The sequence below is a fragment of the Periophthalmus magnuspinnatus genome, chromosome 17 (assembly GCF_009829125.3).
Source record: "Periophthalmus magnuspinnatus isolate fPerMag1 chromosome 17, fPerMag1.2.pri, whole genome shotgun sequence".
NCBI lineage: Eukaryota > Metazoa > Chordata > Actinopteri > Gobiiformes > Gobiidae > Periophthalmus > Periophthalmus magnuspinnatus.
The window spans coordinates 15,350,005-15,372,946 of record NC_047142.1 but is presented as its reverse complement, the minus strand read 5'-3'; the positions used below and the strand labels follow the sequence as shown (position 1 = coordinate 15,372,946).

At 36.8% G+C, this 22,942-nt stretch overlaps 1 protein-coding gene across 1 annotated transcript in view; it reads left to right on the top strand.

The window, feature by feature from the left end:
• Positions 1-508: 508 nt before the first annotated feature.
• Positions 509-22,942, top strand: part of pigk (phosphatidylinositol glycan anchor biosynthesis, class K) — a 59,470-nt gene continuing 37,036 nt past the window's right edge. The window contains exons 1-9 of the mRNA XM_033983009.2: positions 509-616; positions 836-889; positions 968-1,059; positions 3,102-3,237; positions 4,862-4,973; positions 9,307-9,403; positions 14,437-14,554; positions 16,998-17,108; positions 19,933-20,105. Of these exons, the coding sequence (XP_033838900.1) occupies positions 551-616; positions 836-889; positions 968-1,059; positions 3,102-3,237; positions 4,862-4,973; positions 9,307-9,403; positions 14,437-14,554; positions 16,998-17,108; positions 19,933-20,105 (959 nt within the window). The 5' untranslated portion in view covers positions 509-550. The remainder of the gene's footprint in view (positions 617-835; positions 890-967; positions 1,060-3,101; positions 3,238-4,861; positions 4,974-9,306; positions 9,404-14,436; positions 14,555-16,997; positions 17,109-19,932; positions 20,106-22,942) is intronic.

The following is a 22,942-nucleotide window of genomic DNA, read 5'->3' as shown; positions in this document are numbered from 1 at the left end:
CTTCCCACTATTGAGTTATATTTGTGTTTCTTGCACTGCTCCTTCAGACATGGTTTAGTTTTTCTCATTTTTGGGTTTATCTTTTGAAAATACAATTTTGTGCATTATTTAATGTTTTATCCATCAAATTACATTCACTTCAAATCATAAATCAGATGTTACGTTCTGACAATTACTCTTTAAGTTACTAAAATGCATCAATATGAATTTTGATCTGTTGAATCTGATTGCTAATACTAATTCCTTTCAAAGTCAAATTTATGGTGTAGTTCCAGGAATAAGCTACAAAATGGTTAACTACTTGCCTATGTTCCATGTTATCTGACTACATTTTTTGCATCATATTATGATTTTTAATTAATTTACAACATATACATACCTTGTTTTCTTCTCTTACCAAGAAAAATCGTGTCCACTTTTCCCTTCAACCCACTCCAGTTTCTTTTTTCTTCACCTTATTCTGAAAACCCCCAGACCGGAAATATGGGTGGAGCTTCCGGATCAGTCACTTCCTCGTTCTCCACGGTGCTAAGCTAACAACAAATGCACCATGAAATTACCCGTTTTATTCTTAATTTTCGCCACGCATTTTCTTTCGGGGACTGCGCACATCGGGGTGAGTGTAATAACATTTCAAAAGCGTTAATGTCAAGTATAAAAATTAATTGAATTTTTTTTTTTTGCCTGATATCATGTAGCTGAGGATTAGCCTGTGCTAGCTGTCATTCAATTGGGCATGTTTAGATTGGCTGTTTTGGTTGCTTGATGTAATTATTACAACACTGTCATTTTTATTTCCACTTCCAGATTTAACGTATTTGCTTTTATTGTCTAGAAAAATGTGGGGAATTTCTTTAGCAGCCAGCACACCAACAACTGGGCTGTTCTGGTAAGTTAAATAATGATTAAATTAAAAAAGGGAAAAGGTAGGAGGGCTGAGGCAAATTTTCGTTGTATTTTTGACCAGGTTTGTACATCGAGATTTTGGTTCAACTACCGTCACGTGGCCAATACATTATCCGTGTACAGAAGTGTCAAGAGGCTGGGCATTCCTGACAGGTAACTAAGTACTGTGCTATAGATGGATGAGCATTTATAGCACAATAGTTTAAATTAATTTATAGCAAAATAGTTTAAATTCATCTGAACGAGTACTAGAAAAGTTACATTCACTGGACAAAAATTAACCTTTCTTGAATAGCTTTAGAATGATCTTGAGCTGCATCAGAACGACTATAAGACTATAAGACTAGCATAGGCCCATGGACCACTATGGAACCTGGATACAGGCCACATGGTAATAAAAAAGAAAATACAACAATTTAATTTTGAAAATCACATTTTCACATTTTTTTTTTGTTTTTGTTGTTTTTTATCGTGGTATCGGAATCAGGTATTGAGTCCATTCCTTAGTATAGAAATTTTAGGATTGCGACAACACTCATTTGCACTTTATTTATGTTATACATAATACAAATTCAGTATTTTAGCTACAATCTAGATCTGTTTTCAACCATAACTGTACAAGATAAACATGAGTGTTGAGTGGTGCAGTTACTGTACTTCTATTGAGTATTTGGGCTACTTTTTCTGGCAAACTCCAAATGGATTAGTGTTATCACGATACTAATATTTCAAACTCGATTACAATACCAAGGAAAATACTTGATACTCAATACCTAAAAAACACTCTTTATTTAGAAAATAGAATGACATTTTCAGCATGAAATTGTAGTACTCTCTTTAATATTATCATGTGGCCTGTGTAATCTCTCAGTCGTCCAGGTAGGTTCCATAGTGGTCCATGGGCGTATACTAGAGATAGAATGATATATCGGATGGCCAATGCTTTTAAACACCGATGGTGAGACACAATACTCAGAGAACTGCTGGCTGATTCTTGTCAGAAAAAAAAAGATAATTCAAGAAAAATGCATTGTCAAACAAGTAAAGACCTTATAATAGTGAATGTAATGTAGTGTGCAATTTTTAACTTGACCCTTTTGTGACCCCAGCCCCAGGGACAACAGATGGAAATTAGCCTTTGGCTATAATCTGGCGTATTTACATTCAAGTTGAATCATGTCTGTTCATCAATATGCATTGTCCCAGTCAAATAAATAAATAAATACAATAATTAATAATAAAAAATTATTCTATAGAGCTTTCCCAGATCTCGTACATTATGTATTATTCTTAGTAGAGCTTCCTGCTTTGGATGGAGAAACCAAATGAAAGATATGAAAGGTAAATTTGTCTTAAGTAAAGTGCCAAGTGACGGCAGAATATACATTACACATTAATAGGTAAAAAGTACAAACATGGCCCACCATATGCAAAATACAAATACAGTCTTCTGATATAATATATGTTTTCTCATTTTTGTGTTTACCCTTTGAAATACCATATTTTGTACATTATTTAATGTTTGTTCCTTGAATTTACAGTAACTTACAGATAGTTACTCTTTAAGTTACTCTTACTTGAGTAGTACTTTTCTGAAACATTTTTTTCTCTTAAGTAATTTCTTGGACCACTACTTTGTACTTGTACTTGAGTGATATTATTTTGAAGTAATGTTACTCTGACTTGAGTAAGATTTTTGGCTGCTCTACCCACCTCTGAGTGCAATGTTTTGAGATACAACTAACAAAAATGCATATAACTAATCATAAAAACCTGGGGTAAAAACAGTGGGCAACAGAGGATGACAACACCTTTATTTTGTTCAAATCAGTGTTTAAAATGCCTTGTGCATAAATTGTCCCTGCATTTTGGATTGAATTGATGTCAGTTGATGACATAGGGACAGGCATTCTATCTTAGAACTCACTGCTACTTCTTGTATTTTGCAACTTTTAGTTTTCTACTTTTTGTTACAAATTTCCACGTAACTGATGTAAACCTATGATAAATATTTACCATAGGTACTATCTCACCAAACCAAGTCATAATTTGAAACATATATTAATCAGTCAAATTCACTTTAATTCACAAAAAGAACTTGACCTAAGCAGAGATATGCTACCATGGATGAACTATCTAAACTGCTGCTAAGACAGTCCAGTGTAATAATAATGAGAGTGTATTTGTTGCTGTAGCCACATAGTGTTGATGCTGGCGGACGACATGGCTTGTAACCATAGAAACCCCAAACCGGCCACAGTCTTCAGTCACAAAAACATGGAGCTGAATGTGTATGGAGACGACGTGGAGGTGGACTACAGAGGATATGAGGTGAGACTCAAACAATTTTAACATTTATTTGGAAAAGGACTGAATAAAAATACGTTTATCGTTTCTGCTCAGAAAACTGAAATATGAAAACACCAGAATTAAATAATTTGTTTGTATTATACATTGAAAATCAGAACACAAACACTAATTAGCTTAATAATTTAGTATTTCCACATATCTGTCACAGTTCTACTCGCACTGAATAACAATGATGTAAAGCAGCCATTCCCAACGACTTCTGCCTCCCGTATCATTGCGAAGATCACACATGGCCCCACTAATGATTTTACACTACATATAACGCAATATGTAACGTTTTCTCCCTGGATTTATATGTTAAAACAATACATTCCTGGGGGCTTAATACTAATATAAAGTAATATAAACAAATGTAACTTTGGGAACCCGCGATAATGTAATATTTATAAATGTATCGTCATCAAGATAACACTCTAAATGTTGTTTTGATTAATATCAAAACAGGAATGATACTTGAACATGAACCACCATGGTGTTTTAATAGCATTATCTACTGATCCTAGTCATTTTTTGCAACTTTGGTCTGTACTGCCTTTACTGCCCTCTGCCATTTCCAGTAATTGGTGACATCACATAGGACTGCCCTGATTACAGCTCGGTTTCTGATTACAAAGACCTGGTTTTAGGGGCAGAGTTTGAAGTGTTAGAACAATCACACTGTTCCTCATATGTCCAGACCACGCCGCTCTCCCTGTCACTCTCTTCTTTAGTCCTCCAGTTTAGCAGCTCTATTTGAAATGCGGTTGTGGGTGGTGTTTATGTGTTTAATCCCACTTAAATGTCAGTGCAGTCTAAAATCCACCCCCAGTCGTAAATATTGTGTTGGCATCAGAGACTTTATATATAAATGGACATACCTAACCTGCCACGTTCCAAATACGAAGTGATCATGGGCGTGCGTCCGGCTCCATCGACTGCCTCCAATTCACTTTACATTAGAAAACTGCTGCTGATCTTTCCGTAACTGCTGCTGTCAAGCTCGTCGTTTGGTCTTAAAATGTTCATATTAACCCGCTCTACATGATCCTGGTATTTTTGTTTCGCTATTGTGTCCATAACTCAAGATATGAACATTAATAAGAAGCAAATCAGCTGTCTTCTTTCCCCCAGGTCGCTCCCACTAGGGTTAGCAACAGGTTTGATTGACAGCATTCCTAAGCGCCTGCCGTCTGCTAAACCAGCGATGCGAAGGGGCATTACCTTCAACAGCTTCGCTCCAGATTGGCTTTTTAGTTGCTATGATATTTGCCTTCGGAATTCCAAATACTCAAATTCGCTCCTATAACCGCTAGCCTCGATGAGCTTCATTTGACTAGAGCCGAACGCTATGGGTGACATCACACTCACTTCTTTATACAGTGTATGGTTAGCATCCTTAAGTGTCAATCTTGGTTTAATTTCAGTACTCATTACCCTTGTTAATCTATTCTCGCTTCCAGACTCTAATTGTGAGGGCAAAATGGATTGAGAAATTGCCACATGAACTATTGATTTTCACAGTTTAATTAAGAGCTATGTGGAGCCAACCTGTTTGATTGTATTGGTTATGTCTGAGTCACTGAATAATCCCTTCTCTAATTTAAAGGTGACGGTAGAAAACTTCCTTCGGGTTTTGACCGGGAGACTACCGCCCAGCACGCCTCGCTCCAAACGCCTCTTATCTGACGATCGAAGCAACATACTCATTTATTTAACTGGTAAGTGCATCATGCAAAAGACTCACACTGCCTGCTACCACACACAAATCAAGACTAGACGTGGACTCGGACGTGGACTCGGACGTGGACTCGGACGTGGACTCGGACGTGGACTCGGACGTGGACTCGGACGTGGACTCGGACGTGGACTCGGACGTGGACTCGGACGTGGACTCGGACGTGGACTCGGACGTGGACTCGGACTTGGACTCGGACGTGGACTCGGACGTGGACTCGGACGTGGACTCGGATATGGACTCGGACCACAAGTGTTAAACTCAATAATGCCCCCCTTTGTATCATGGAGAGAAGTGGTATACAATCATGATGTAGGACCAGAGATGGGTAGTACTCGGTTACATTTATTTTTTAAAGAAATTATACTTTTCAGAGTACTTTTCTAGCTTTCTTGTGTAACATTTTTACTGAAGTAACAATACTCCTACTCGTTGCGGTACCTCTTCCCACTGTGAGTAAGACTACAAGTGACTTTATGTTGACAATATGAAATGATTTTCAATGAGTTGCAATCTGTACTCTGATGATTTGTAATCTCTCCTTTGAGAATACCAGATTTGGTTCATTATTTAATGTTTTGTCCTTAAAATTATCTTAACTTCATCCATCCATCCATTTTCTTCCTCTTATCCGGGGCCGGGGTGTGGAGGCAGCAGTCTAAGCAGACTTCCCTCACCCCAAACACCTTAAAATAGATTATGTCTAGGGAATGCTCAATCTCCCGCACAAGCTCTACCAGGGGCATGAAGCCCCCATCAACATAGCTCCCAGGATCCTTCAGGTGCTCAAACCCCTCCACCACGTTAAGGTGGCGGTTCAAATTATATAAATCAGATGCTACATACTCTCACTTGAGTAGTTTTGTTTTTTTTGGTCAAAATTTTCATGGACCACTACTTAAGTAATACTATTTTTCAGTAACGTTACTCTTACTTGAGTACAATTTTTGGCTGCTCTACCCACTCTGAGATCATAGGCAGTTCACACTACCACACACACCAATCAAGACTAAAACCAGGACTAAACCAGAGGCATGTATGATGAAGATAGATTAGATGGTTGGCAAGGTATATTTTGTGATTATGATTGACGGTTCCTTGTGCGTGAAGTACACAGCTCTCCTCTTCTCCATTTTTCTGATTGGACATCTGGTGTTAATCCCTCTTCGGTGAACACATATGGTTTTCTTTCAGTAAAATCCAGATTTGACAGCGAGTTATGAAGCTTCTTTGTAGTACTGGTTATGAGTTATGGGACTAGAGCCGAGAACACAAGTGTGAGCACTACTTTTAGTTTTGTTTCATAACCTGGTTATGCAACCACGTTTATTAACTTTAATATGGTTAGGTTATAGTTTGTTATGTCAATACACCTGTGGTCATGAGCTGTGGGTAATGACCAAAAGGACAAGATCACGATACAAGCAGCCGAAATGGGTTTCCTCCGCAGGGTGGCTGGGCGCTCCCTTAGAGAATGGGTGAGGAGCTGGGTCACACGGGAGGGACTCGAAGCAGAGCCGCTGCTCCTCCATGTCGAGAGGATCAGCTGAGGCGGCTCTGTGCAGGATGCCTTCTGGATGCCTCCCTGGGAAGATGTTCGGGGCATGTCCCACCGGGAGGAGGCCCTGGGGAAGACCCAGGACACCCTGGAGGGACTATGTCTCTCGGCTGGCCTAGGAACACCTTGGGGTCCCACCGGAGAAGCTGGAGGACGTGTCTGGGGTGAGAGAAGTCTGGGAGTCCCTGCTTAGACTGGTGCCCCCACGACCCGGCCCAGATAAGTGGAAGAAAATGGATGGATGTTAATACAGTTTGTTTCTGTTTTTGTTTTTTTTAATGAACCAAAATAATGAATGTGTAGTATCCTTAACAGTCATGGTTTTGAAACGACAAGCTAACATACAGGACCTTTCACATGTATGACAGACAGCCGCTCCCTTTTTTCTGCATCACTTGAGGGGAAAAAAAACAAACAAAAAAACATAACTGATGTAAATAATGCAGTGAGGTTGTAGCCTGGTTGCTCTGCCTCATAATAACAAGTAGTCCCCATGTCTGTGATTGGCTTTCTGTGGAGCAAGGTGTTTCTAATAAATAATGAATAAATGCATACATCTGAATTAATCGTTCTAATTTGCGACAAGCCTGGTTAAATTAAATGAAATTAAAATAGAGTCTAAATAAAATAATCTATGGCAATCTAGTATGCAACTACATATCTGTGTGTTATGCTCATTAAGGATTATGGATAGAGCATTTACCCCTAAGATGCTCAGCTCTCAATAGGTTGGACAAAGGCCTATGTAACTCTATGATAGATTTTTATATTTTTGAAAGAAATATCCAAAATGGAAACCACAAACATTGAACCTTGTCACTATTTTATATTAGGAGGAGAGGTAGAGTGCTTCAATGGGTCATAAAAATGAATCACTTTAAAGCCGCAGTACAGGTGCTCTTTGAGGGTTAGCGGAATGTGGCACTTGCTTTGTAATGTAAAAATGGGCCTCCAAATCCAAAGTCTTTTATTACATAAGGCAGACATTGCTGACTGGTCTTCATCAGGGCAACTGTATTTTACCTTCAGCTGGCAATTACACCTTTTGGAGTTGAATAACGGCACCACTTACTGAAGCTATTATCTATTTATAAAGGCAAAAAAATTGAACTTTGTGCCAGTTCTTGTTTAGTGTGAACAGGTCCTGCAATTCCAGAGATATTAACCACAAACCACGTCAACAAATCCGTAATCTGACAGTCAAACGGTAAATCACACCAACTCCACCTGTCTTCCAGCTCGATTTTAAACTATAGAGACGCGCTTAACTCTTTTAATTAAATTTAAATCTTCTGTCTGATCAAATACATCCATTCTGAGTCTGGTTACTGCTGTCAGCCTCTGCAGACACCCACTTTGTTCATTCTGTCTGCCCTTGTGTTATTCTCAAATGGATATTGCACAGAGATGATATTTCATGCATACACGTTTTTATTTTATCTGGGTTTGGGTGATGGAGGCAACAAGCTGAGATTTTTTTAAATTATATTTTATGACGAAAGCAAAACAAACTGAATTGCTCATGCTAATATTAAAGGTGCTATATTAGTTGAGATGGACTCTTTTGAGCTATAAGACATGTTGCTGCAGTTGTATTTATTTTCATTCACACATTTTACCTGGGGAACCCTTCATCATTAGTCTGTCTACAACTTCAAAGCTCAAAATGCTCAGTTTTATCTTAAGATGTCATGAAGTGGTAGTTTTCAAGTTAACAGCTGCCTTTTATCTTTTGTTCAGTAGAGATTGGCCATTCCAGAGCTGCAATTATCCAGATGATTCTAGTGAAGGTTTATGGAGTTAACAAACGCAGTGGAGCACTTCCTGTATTACCACATGAAGTCACAAAGTGGAACAGAGCGTTTCGCAATTCGAGAGAAGAGCTAGGCCTTAATATGCAGGACTTTTGTGTTAAACCAGAGTGAATGAAGCTTTTGATGAGGAAACAACATTGTAACACAGATCAGAAATTGGTGTAATAAGCTGATTGACTGATAAAATTTCACATGGCATATTTTGTCATGGATAGAGAATTAACCCAAAATTTACCTCAAGTTTATATCTTTCATTTTTCTAGTACAATAACATTAGAGATGCTGAGAAACACTAATACAGCTCATGTTTAAAGAGGGGATATTAAGCAAACTTGACTTTTTAGAGTTTTCTACCTACCTATGTTATAACTTTGTTTCCTCATGAAAAACATGCCTGAAGAGGTTTTACATATCATCCATACAGTACGATCCTGTCCAGTTCTCAGTCCACAAGCCTGGATCACCCACACTCCCACACGACAATTTCCCATAATTATACAAAAGCAGGATACAAAACAATACACTACAACTTCACAAATCTGATGCGATGTGCAGTAGTGTCATTAGCGGGATACAGGTCAATTGTGTTCGCTTTGAAGGGGGAGACATGAAATTGACACTTATTAATACATCAAAAACAATATAAGGTAACATGGTGATCTAAATATGGTATGTGTTAGTAGTTAATACCCCATAGAAGAAAAATACCCCCTCTGACATCATGACAGGCCTAAGCTTTTGACAATTATACAAGTTTATACATTATTTACATTTGATCAAAAACATCCCTCCTTTTCTTTAAGCTAATTTCACACTCACAGCTTTAGTCAAACACATTACTGCTCCACTCCTCTCCCTTTTTTCACCTGTGTATTTTTTTTTCTCACTTTTAAAAAGCATAAACAAATGAATAATGTATCTTTTCCTGTCTGTCTCTTTAACAGGTCACGGTGGAAATGGTTTTCTGAAGTTTCAGGACTCAGAGGAGATAAGCAACGTGGAGCTGGCCGATGCTTTCGAGCAGATGTGGCAGAAAAGACGGTATGTGTTTTATTTACGAAGTGACACATAATGCTCCTCTGTGGGCTTTTAAGACAGAAAAAAACTATATAAAAGAGGCTCTAAAAATGCAGTACGTCTGAAGCAGAGGTGGGTAATGTATCCAAAAATTGTACGCAAGTAAGTGTAACGTTACTTCAACATAATATTGCTCAAGTAGAAGTACAAAGTAGTGGTTCAAGAAATGATTTGCGTAAAATCGTATTTGGTCAAATTAAGAGTAACTTAAAGAGTAACTGTCGGGACATAACAGCTCATTTATATTTTGAAGTTAATGTAATTTAAAGGACAAAACATTAAATAATGCAATAAATCTGGTATTTTTAAAGGATTGACACAAAAATGAGACAAACTAAATCATATCTGAAGGAGCAGTGCAAGAAACACAAAAGTTTAAATCCTTTCATATTGTCAACATAAAGCCGTTGTCACTTGTAGATTTACTCACAGTGGGAAAAGTAACCAACATTTTTACTCAAGTTACAGTACTGTTACTTCAATATGCTGCTTGAAAAGTACTCTGAAAAAGACAATTTCTTTAAGTTAAGTTACTCAGGCAAGTGTAAATTAGTAAATGTAACTTACTACCCAGTACTACCCACCTCTGGTCAGGAGAGATGGCATTTGACAAACATTGGTTTTCATGGCCCTGTACTTATTATTTTTCTCCATGTATCTGAGGACAGTTTGCCTTGCCCCAGTACCAATAAAATTGCACAAGCAGCTCTTGAGGTTAAAATAGGTCTGCTGCGTGCTGTCTACATCTAATTATAAAGCGTTTTATATGGTCTGATAATCAGCGTGTGCACGGTTAGCATGCTAGTTGTTGTTAGTGTCAGGGCAAAATTCCACTCTGGTCTCTGAGAGTTGTGAAAAGAGCTTATAAACTCATTGCTGTGAATAATTAGGATGCTCGGAATACATACGGCAAATGAGGGATAACTTAAGACCTCTGCAAACTGTTTAAAATGAACTAATTCTGTTTTTCATGTTTTTAAGTGAAAATCTGCTTTAGTCTGACTTCAGTCTGGATTCAGTGTTGGATTAATGCTCGTTTAGCCCAGCTTCAGTTCTGGTTCGGTCCTACTTTAATCCTGATTTGTTTTGTTTCGCCAGTCTTTACTCTTCGTTATTACATTTTCCAAGTTGATTTAATTAAAATTATTACTAAAATAATTAGCTAGGGCAACAACTATTTTTAATTTTCAGATTGGTTACTACAAATAAATAAATAAATAAATAGACTGCACAAAATAATTGGACTCAACTGTTGCAGAGATGAGTCTGTTTTTCAAGCTCATAACTCTGAGGCAATCATTGGTGCACTGCCAAAGCACACTTGAACACTTGTTACCATCATAAACCACTACTTAAAGGTGCACTGTCATTTTTTTTTCTGGGGCTTTCTCAACCTGCCTGACTCCATGAAGGTATTATTGTGTTTCAGAGGATCCACTGTGGCATTTAAGTTATCTATCACCATGGAGACAAGTACATGACTCCACCAGGCCAAATTATAGGTCAAGTTTGTGGAGAGGCAACAGTTGAAATGCAGTGTATTTTCTTTGCAATACAAACATCTATAGTTCAATAAATAGATGGATAGAAATGGATAGGTTAGGGCAAATAACATTAGATGTCAGATCTTGTAAAAGGTCATCTATTTTTTTCATTAGACGATAGAATGTGATTTTCAACATTAAATCATAGTATTTATACTACCATGTGGTCTTGTGTGTAATTGTAGGTTCCACAGTGGTCCATGGGTGGATCCTAGTCTATGTGGTCTTATACTTGCTCTGATACAGGATCATGGAAATGCTATTCAGGAAGTAGCTTTTTTCCTTCATTTTCAATAGCTTTATTTCTGTATTGTGAATGTGACATTTTTAGTACTGATACTTGTTCAAATGTATCTAGTATCTTGTATCTAATTCAATACTAGTTTTAGTATTGATTAGTATATGATTTTTGGATACTTTTGACACCCCTATTACATACGTAGTGTACCTTTAAAAGTTATGGTTATGGTTAGTCTTTCATTCCGGCCACCTCCTCTTAAACCCGCCACACACTACAGAATAATTTGTCCAATTTATGCACAGATTTGCTTCTCCCTGACTTTTGGGAGGCTTGACCCGACTTTGGATCCTCGTATGCAGTTTTTAAGTCTCTGCACTCCTCGAGTCTGTGGTGTCAGTGAGACTCTGAGCTGCGCAGTCATATCGAAACCACAAAACATCACCACGGCAACAGCCAATAAAATAAAGCATCAGGGGCACACAGGCGCAAGATACAAACTCAAGAAACAGCGAAAAATAATCAGGCAATTTTATTACTCACCTCTCGTAAAGTTGTAAAGTTAAACTGCAGCATTCTCATCCATATTACCCATTAGAATGTGTTCTCTGCAAATAATTACACCCACTCCACAAAGCAGCACTATTAATCCAGATTGAAGTGTTATTTAGAAGTAAAAAGGCAAGAGTAGTTCCTCATGTTTGTTTTTATAAATGCACTCTGCTCGGATCGGGGTGAACCTGCTTTATATTAGGGAAGATAAAGACGACTCTAATTTATCACCAGCCTTCTGTACATTAAAAGCATTTGTCTGAACTATTGCACCACAATTTACAAATAAAATGCATCTTACCTAAAAGTGCAATGCTCTGATATTTGGAACACTTTAGAGTCTCAAAGTGAGTCAACTGTAGACAGAAAACACCCGACAGACGAGCGATACTTTTGTTATTTTGTTTTTTAGCTTGTGGTGCACAGTCTCTTCGCTGCAGTCTTCGCACTCATAAATGTCCAATTCCAATGGTGTGTGCTTTTTGTTGCATGTTTAAAAATCATTTAAGACTGAAAGATCCTGTGGTGTGTGGCGGGCTGTATCTGTACTTAGCATATTATTATTACTAGCATTAGCGTTAACAATTCAGAGTTTCCCATAATTTGGTTGAGAATATGATGGCTGAAATCTTTTGTTTTATTTAATTAACAGTCCTTTTTGATCGTTAGGCTACAGTTTAGGGCTGCAAGATTAATCAGAATCTATTCAAACCTGCAATTTGAATGGATGTCATAATTTCTCCCACAAACAAGTTTCTGTTTTGTTTATTTCCCTTTGCTCTCTGTGCTTGGTCACTCCCCCTTCAGAGCGCTATCACATTACAATCTGCATGTATTTCACTACTTCACTACTGCACATCGTATCAGGATTGTGAAGTCATAGTGTATTTTTTTGTGTCATGCTTTTGTATATGTATGGAGAATTGTCGTGTAGGAGCATGGGCACAGAGGTTTGTGGGCTTTGCAGTATGATTTAGTCCAAAGCTAACGGTTAGGAGGGTTTGAAAAGGGAACAACTTTATAACATGGTAGAAATCTCCAAAAAGATGATTTTGTATAATACTCCCCCACCCCCTTTAAATCTGTACAAACATGTTCTGAAATGTGATTCTAGTATTAGTTTGCCAGTTCATATTTCAGTTTTCTTTTTGTCAGATCTCCTGGAGGCGTTTACAGTGTGAACTTTGAAGAGCAACAACAACATCGCAAATCTAATATCTAATACCTAAATCTCATCGCAATGCAAAAAAATCACAAGTAGATATTTTGTCATGTTGTTCATCCTGATTAGTTACTTTACCAGTCTATCGTCCAGCTTGTTTGCTAGCACCTTAAAATCAAACGGAGGAAGTGACAGAGTCGTGCGTGGGCGTCTTGCAGTGAGCTCATGGTTTTGCTTCCGTCTCCATGGAAACTGCTGTCTGATAGATGGGAATGTAGGATTGTCTGATGCTGAGGTCTATTATAACAAGTGAGCAGGTTTTATGACAGCTGTGCATCCTCCCTGTAAGGGTTAAGTGACTGAGAAGATGGGAGCGCTAATTATTAGTGACCGGTGCAGAGATTTTGACCCAGTGTTAAGCCGCATTAACTGTTTTGAACTGTAAAACACGGAGTGAACGATTTGGGGAAAAATGTCAAATTGGTATTTTTCTGACAAGCATTTTGATTGTGGTTAGATTTGTCAAAAAGACTCAACATGTTTGTACAGATTTAAACTACAGGATTAGTAGTTTTTATGCAGAATAAGACAGGAGAGTTTGTTAGTGGAGGAAATCATGGTAATGTTGGTGATAAATACTTCCATTCAAATTGCAGCCTTATGTAAAACAAATGGTATAGTATTGAATTTAGATATAGATTTAGATTTTTATAAACCCAAAATCTTGTTCTTTGTAATAGATATTTTTCAAAAATCGTTCAGTCTATTTTTTCTGAACTGATAAAAATGCCTTTTCCGCTGTGCAATATTTTAAAAAGTGAAACCTGCGAGTCTCATGCAATACCTCCTCTGCCTATAATTATCATATCTTATGGTATCTGTCAAATATCTGTTGTATAGTTATTACTAAAAACATGTACTGGAGGACAAGTCAGAATTCTGTGGTAGAATTTTCTGTTTAACTGTCAGCGCAGATTGGTTGATCTGGTTTATGGTTAATATCTCTGTAATTACTTTGCCTATCCATATGAAACAAAAACTGGCACGAAGTTGCAATATCTCCTCTTTCAGCAAAAAATAATAAAAGTTACATTATTTATTCCAAATAACTTCAGACAGTGTTGCCATTATTCAGTCCCAAAGATGTGGTTGCCGTCAGTTGAAATGGTTTGAGACATAAGATTTGTATAGCAAGTTTGTGTAGCTAATCTTTAACACATAATTATCAGGTTCAGCATTTTGGCTCAGTTAGTAGAGTGTTTGTCCACTGATCTGAAGGTTGGCAGTTCGAATCCCGTCAGTCTCTGTTTGAATGGTGAGTGATTCCTCAAAGCAAAGTACTTTGAGTGCCTTGAAGGTGGAAAAGTTGTATATAAAAATGTGACCATTTACCAAGATTAATTCGAGGTGCTGAGTTTCCAGTGTGTTTGGATGTTGTGATAGTGTGAATGTGTTTGCTCAGTGTAAACTGCATCAGATTAATCTCTTGTTTGTGTTTCAGATACAATGAGCTGCTGTTTATCATCGACACGTGTCAGGGAGCCTCCATGTACGAGCGCTTCTACTCCCCGAACCTCATGGCTCTGGCCAGCAGTCAGGTTGGAGAGGACTCTCTGTCTGTGAGTGATACAGTGCACTGGGCTCAAATATCACACACACAACATGACAAACATGCACCAGATGGCTGAGTGACTTGTGCTCATGCTACTCAGCAAGAAGGTTCTGGGCTTGATTCCCAGGTTGCCATGTTTTACGTGTTTCTCCCTGTGCTTGGTTGGGTTTCCTCTAGGGACCGTGGTTTTCACCAACCCAACATATGCACAATAGGTCAAATCCTCTAGCTAAGGCCTCCCTCTCTCTCTCCTCTCACTCAAAACAGCAGCTGAATACTGTACAGACCATGTTGTCCTGTCATCAGAGCTGTCCACTGTGTGCACGGTGTTTACTGTGCACAGTGACCCACAATGAATATCTGTTCAGGATTTGTTGAAGCTTTTACTTCTTTCACTTGACTTTTTCAGGATGCTCACACACTCACACTCTATTAGCTTCTAGTGTTAACTTTTTTCCTGTCTGAGATGGAGACGGCTTCATGTTGTGCACTCAAAAAGTAGCTTTAGTGCAAAATGCACAGAACTGTCCTAAAATAACTCTAAGTTGTGTATTTGCAGAGGACAGAAGCCTATGGGCTATAGTTTCTCTTATAAAAGTCTGCAGATAAACTAAATATATAGTATGAGGTGCTGCTAACAGCTACTCTGTAGTAGATGTGCTGTTATAATGCCAACATTATTTCCTACCTGCTAAACTAATCCCTAATCCATTCTTTCATACTGCTTTTCTAAAAATGTAACAACTAATTTGATACGGATGGTAAAATGTATAATAAACATGAAGATGCATCAATCCTACATCAACTTCCACCTCCAAATCTCCAAATTGTAATCTAATTTAATTGTGAGACACCCATAGAGTCCCACCCCTACAAGCTTAAGATCTGCAGATGGGTCCTACTGCTCCTGACAGGTGGCCTCCCAGTTGCATTGAAGGATGGGTCCAATTTTCCCTACAGTGACAATAAACACCTTCACCTTAAACCAGATGTGAAGGTTCTCCAGACCAAGACTTAGTCTTGTGATATGAACAGCCTCATTTGGTACTGTTAAAAGGTACCAATAGAAAGTTAAAGCAGTAGTATTTAGTTTTCACCTGCATGATTCCATGTGAATATAAAGCTAAAACATACATACTTCTGAACATTCTCCATAAACATAGATTCATATTGTCTGAATATCGTAATCAGGATAGTCCCAAAAAACATTGATAACTTATCATTTTGAACTGAAAGCACAACACACACACATTATATAAAAGATTGTCCCTTGATCTCAAACTCTTGACAGTATTTTTATTCCAGGCTTGTACTTGGCAGTTCTAATTGCTCATTTGAATATTTTAATACTTTTTAAGTGATGGGACCCAGGGGTGCTGCTTCCTTTCTATGAGACTGATGACTCTTATCGTGGTTTTAAATGAACCTATCAATCATAAGTTTGAGTTATATCAGTCTAATCCAGTCTAGTCTTTGCTTTTCATAGCAAAAACTGTGAGATTTTAAAATAAAAGTTTAAAAAAGATTAAACTATTTATTTACCGTATTTTCCAGACTATACGTCGCTACAACGAAAAAATGCCTAATAATGAAGAAAAAAACATATAAGTAACATATTTGGGGGAAATTAATTTTACAAAATCCGAGACCAAGGACAGACATTTTATCTTTAAAGACAAGTTATAATAATAACAATAAAATAGAGAACAACAGACTGAACTGCAGTACAACACGCTAATGTAACACATTTATATTTATTTAACTACATGAAGCATAGACAACGAACTGAATACGTGTCTGGTATGTTAACATAAGATATTAACAGTTAATCAGATAACTAAGGCATAAAAAAAAAATCTAACAAGTTTACTCTCGATCTCACTCCAAATCACTAAGTCCACTGAATTCTTCATCCTCGGTGTCACTTCTGAACACATCAACTCCAGAAGTAGATGAAATGCTGCTTGTGCGTGGCTGTCATACGGGTGCACAAGCCTAGAATTCCCTTGCGTGGTTGTCAGTGTGACAATAACAAAGATGTGAAATTAAATATTTTAATAATTTCACATATAAGTCACATCTAGTATAAGTCACGCCCCTGGCCAAACTATGAAAAAGTACGACTTATAGTCCGGAAAATACAATAGTTGTATTTTACCATATTAGAGGCTTTACAGGTCATACCATGTTTGTGCTTTATTTGAACCCTCCTTATGGTTTGTAATGAGATTACGCTCTGAAGGAGGAGTGACTTAGCATGGAGAACAAAGGGACAGGGACTCAGAGTGTCAAAAACTAAAGTGAAGCATAATAATACGTTGTTTTCTGTAAATATAGCATTTTCAAAACAATAAAAGGTAACCTAAATATGTTGTATTAGCAGTTAATACACAAATGAAGTGTAATACCCACTCTTTAATATTTTATTGTTTGTCTCTATCACTTTGCAGCACCAGCCTGATTTAGCCATCGGGGTTCACCTCATGGACCGCTACACCTTTTACCTGCTGGAGTTCCTGGAGGACATCCACCCGGCCAGTAAAACCAACATGAATGACCTGGTAAGCACACTACACAGATCGAGATAATGACCCTAAAACATGAAAAGCAACCAAATTATATCTTGAAATGCAGCACACCCAACTTATTATGTACTTTATAGACTGTTTATGTAACAAAGTGAATCTCTAACTTCACCCATATGAAATTTCAAGCACTGGAGAAAGAAGATCATTGCCGTTGAAATGAAAAATTGATTACAAACTATACTAAAGTCCTCAAAATGGCACCTATAAATGTCATGTGTCTTATTATTTTTTGCTAGCCTATACTCAAACCATTATCAACACTAGATACTCATTTTAGCCTGTTGAAATGCTTTGTTGTTGTTAATAATATTTCTGTAATTGCTTGGTCTAGACGCATCAAACATAAACTGACAGAAAGTTTCACATTTTCTCCAAGCACAAAATGACTACAGTGAAATTATAAGTTACTGCATCATTCCATCACACAGGAATTTTTGTAGTTACTGAAAATCCATAAAGAGATAAATTAAAACTAAATTTGAAGACCCAAATTGTTCTGATATAGCTCAAGATCTTTCTAAAGCTATTCCGCTTCCCTGAAAGTTCTGAAAAGTGCTTATAAACTCATCGCGGTGAGTAATTAGGATACTCAGAATGCATACGGTAAGTGAGGAGTAACTTCAGACCACTGCAAATTGTTTAAAATGAACTTTGCCGTCTGTTTTCCCTGACCTGTTTCTATTGGTCCTGACAGAATCCACATGAAATTCATCCCCCTTTTAGCTGCTCTTAAAGGAGTCTGTCAGATGTGCCCGCCCCATGACCTTTGACTCTTCAGCCTTTAATAGTTAATGCGCACACATCAAAGCCAAACACACATCTTTGTACCACCTAGTGTTTTATCTGCAACATCCTGCACCCATGGGACACCCTACTCTGACCACAGCCACTGAACCATGTAATTCTACACAAATGCAAATCCTACACAAACATATAGTAATGAGCAAAATGAAGGAAAAGTCTATAAAATCTATGTGTTGTATATAAATAAATAAAATGAAGTAAATATCAGTATTGTAAATTAAAGATCATGTTGCCAGATCCTATGTCTAAAACCAGTTTTCAGTAAACCCAAAAAGGCTTTCTATGACATGATGTGTTCTCTGTGTATGGCGGCTAATGACATAATACATAGTATTATAGAAGAGAGAGTTATTATTATAACTGTTATCAAAGAATGAGACCAACAAACCAGGCTTGAATCAGACGCAAAATAGATTTAACCAAAACTAAAATAAGACTGGACCAGGATTGGACCAGGATTGGACCAGGGCTGGACCAGGGCTGGACCAGGGCTGGGCCAGGGCTGGATCAAAACTGGACCAGGACTGGATCAAAACTGGACCAGGACTGGACCAGGACCAAATCCCAAATAGGACTAGACCATGACTGAACTATGACTACACCTGAGCACAACCTGTTAAGAGCATCTATTATTATTATTATTATTATTATTGAATAACTCCCATTTCCTTGAGTCCATCTCACTTTTACCTTCTGTTATAAATCAAGTGCTCCCCTAAAAAGCCTTTTTATTCAGGTTTTAATAGGATTAGTGCAGCTGTGTTAACACTTGAGTTGCTAAAGTAACAGAACTAATAGATTTAAATGATCAAATGCCTCATGATTCACACCATTCTTTAATTTCTTTCCAACACCTCCCACTAAGTCTCTAAATGTGATCTGAGAAGGTTTATGCAAGCTCAAGACACACAGTTTTGGACTATTATGTAAAATAGTGAGCAAATAGGGTTGGCAAAAGTATCGAAAGTCAGAAACAAATTGATACTAAAACTAGTATCAAAACTAGATACTCATTTGAGCACAAGACCATGTAAGGCCAGTATATGCTCATGGACAGATATAAGGCCACATGGTAATATAAAAGAAAGTGCTACGATCGATTTAATGTTGAAAATTACATTCTACTGTCTAAAAAAATAGTATTTTTAATTATCATCATGGTTCAGAATCGGTATTGACTATCAAATTGATTCCTTAGTATCGAAATCTTTTGTATCAACACTACTAGCAAATAGGGGTTGGATATTTGTCAAAAATCATAAAAAAATGCTATTGCTTTTTTGGAATTATGGCTTAAAAGATCCTCAAAACAATAAAGATCAGTAACTGGCATTTTAATCTTTCAAACTACTCTTTCAAGGATATAAATGAGGAGTTCTGTTTGTGGTTAATTATACAGTTCGTTCATACTTGAAGCCCAACCAAGTCTTTTTCAGGTATTTTTAATTTTAATTAATTTATTTATTTTTTTTCAGATAAAATGCCATAATAATGTTGAAATATTGTGTTATAATTGTTTGTTATTATTGCCTATGCCTGCAAGTGCAATATAAATCCAATGCATAATTATTATAAATGACTTTAAAGCCACAGTATGTAATTTTTATGTCTAAAATAAAAACATGTTTTTTTAATAATGTAATAAACATGTGTCCTTATTGTGAGCAGCACCTGCCTCTAATTTAGCCATGGAAATGTTGTTCCTTTGGCTATAATCTTCCACAGTATGGCATAAAACATATCTATCTCCATTGAGAATGTTCCAAAGTATGATTTTAATCACTGAATCATGCAGGTGATGTGCTGCCTCCAGAAACTTACATACGGTACCTTAAGAATTCTGGTCATGAGGTCAATGATCATATGGGTTATGAATGGGTCAAATACTGTGGACACATTTATCAAAGATGTATCTTACACTACAAAAAATGAAAAGAACTAAATAGAATAGTTTGATGTCATCTGGACCTCATGTGTTTTTTTTCCTTCTCAGTTCAAAGTTTGTCCCAAGAGCCAGTGTGTGTCCACTCCAGGCCACCGTACCGACCTCTTTCTCCGAGACCCAGGAAGTGTTTTGATCACAGATTTCTTCGGCAGCGTTCGAAAAGTGGAGATCACCACAGACGCCATCAACCTGACAGAGCCCATAGAGCAAAAACAGGACATGTGAGTAATTATTTTTATTTCATTTGCATGAACGTTTTTAATTTAATATTTCATAGACTTGACCAATCTGTGTCCCCCAGATACAAGGAAAACATGTTCAAATCAAATATAGCCTTTACTGACAACAAGTGTAATGATGATTTATTCTTATTTACAAAAACATGATGGTCAAATTATTTAGATGATGATCCAATCAGAAAAGCAGAATAAGTCTCTCATTTCTGTTGCGTTTCAACACTGAAATCATTTTGGTTTAAACCTCAAATGACTCTTTCTGACCTGAATCGTCACTACGTAAACCCCAGCACCTGCAGCCAATCATGAATCTGTGCTAGTGCAGCCTCTGAAGCTCAGTGAGAGAATTCTAAAGGTTCTGAGCTTCACATGAGGCCTGACCATATACTGAAAAACTTGTATGTTTCCTCTCTCTGCAGGTTAAGACACTGGCAGGTTCAGATGTGATTTTAATACCTTTTTTAAAACTAAGAATACAGGCGACATACAGTTCCTTTTAATAGTGGGGAGTTATTAAGTAGGTTGGTAGTTTGATTTCTGTCATTTCCTCTTGAGCAAGACACATCCTTTTTGACGATCTTTGAATGAAGATTGACTGTCAACTGTTATTTGGAAATTTTTATCATAGTCAATGGTTTCATGAAAGCCATTTTAAAGGGATTGCCATAACTATGCTAGAGTATTGTTTAGATACAGTTTAGAGGTTGCATAAATGTTTGTGAGGTGAAAGAAAAGAAATTATTTGTAAACTGTTGTTTTTTTTTACCTTAATGTTTTTGGAATTATTTTTATTTTTTGTCTTTTTTATTGTCTTTTGTCTTTTTTATTGTTTGCTATTGATGCTAAAAACATTTAATCAAAACTAAAACAGAAATTATGGGCCACTCTCATTACCTTGTACTTTTCATCAAATTTGTTTTAACGTTATCTATCTATTTTGAACTCGGATCTTAAAACGTAATATTTTTATAGTGTTATATCGCGCCATCTAGTGTTCATATAACTCCAGTGCGCAATCACAGTTCACTGCAGCTATGGCGTGGTGGAGGTGTTTGAACACTAGATGGAGCTACTGACTAATTTCTACAGAGCTATTTATCTACTCCATTATTTATAGTCCTTAGTTTTTACCCATCAAATTTTAATCTTTTTTTATTTTTTTATTTCAACACACAATGTATCATTTAACTAGGCTTTGATAGAACAAGTGGGCGGTGTGTTTTGTACTTAGTAATCGAATGCTTTTGCTTGCTAATGAGTAATTAAAGGCAATTTCCAGGGAGATGTTTATAGCTGCTTTGCCGGGGGCTATAGTCATGCAGTGAACACAACTTCCCCTTTAAAGCTGTCATTGATTTGTGTGTTACGGAGATACCGGCCTAATTTAGTCCTGGAAAAATGTGTTTTATTTCACAATGTGATGTAATCAAACTGCAATCTGCTCCATATGTGATCTGATACTGGAGTTTACTGACGCAGCACAGATACAAACATGCTGGCGCTTTAAGACACGCTCTAATAGAAAAAGATAAGAGACTGTAATTTTTGCAGTGGTATTCAGCAGTTTTAGAGTTTGTTTTTTAAAAATATATATACTCTAGTTCACACTTTCTCAAACTTTGGTACTTGAAACTAGGGTTGTCTTAAGTATTGGAAGTCAGATACTAATCTACACTAAAACAGAAAATTGGTGTCACGAGTATCATGGCCAACATAATTGCAATTAAAGATTATATCACGATAATTATTAAACTCGCTCAGTGGCTCATATTTAAACAACTGTTATAGTATTGTACTTTGAAAACACCAATGATCTAGAAGAGATCATCATGGAGAAGTAGGTTTGTTCTGCACATTATGGTGATATAATGTCCATTATCTTTGTTGCCGATTTATCATGATTATATAAAATGTGACATGAATGATTATTGTCGACTTATTTTAATCACGATAAACAATATTGTTTATTGTCTCATCCCTAACTCATTTGAGCAGGTATTGATACAAAGAAAGTCACATTCACAGGACAAAAATTTACCTTTCCTGAATGGTTTTAGAATGATCTTGAGCTGAATCTATAATTTATTTAAAATCAACATTAATTTCTGCAGAATTCACAACATTAAAATCTACAAAGGACAGGCAACACATTTAGCCACATGGACCACAATGGAATCTACTTCAACAATGGAGGGATTACACAGATATAAGGTCACATCATGGTGAGAAAGAAAACATACTACAATTAATGTTGAAAATTACATTATGTGAGTATTTTTGATTATAACCATGGTATCGGAATCGGTGTTGAGTATCAAGTCTATTCCTTAGTATTGATATCAAGTTTGACATTTTTGTATCATGACAACAGTGTACTCACTACACTAATTTAGTAATCAGATTATAAACAGTATATATACCCCAGAGGATAAGTAGTAGTAGTAGTTTTACACCAAATATGTAAGTAGTGCAGCAGTGATTACAAGTCTCTATGTAAACCTGGACAGTATGAAAAAAGAGTTGACCAATAAGGTTTTCTCGTCTGTTATTTTAATGAAGAAAAAAAGGCTTATTAATTAAAAGGAACATAGATTGCTGTCTTAAAGTCAGCAAGTTATTAATTACATTTAATTTAATGTTACCAACATCAATCACTCCAAGTTGGCTGTAGGTTTTATGAAAGTCCCATTTTTATCTGTTCCATGCTTTTTGTTTCTTTTTTTACACTTCTTGATTAGACTTATGCAGCCAACAAATAGACCACTTACTCTTTTTTGTGCTACCATACCACTACAATTAATAAAGTTACATTTTACTTCATT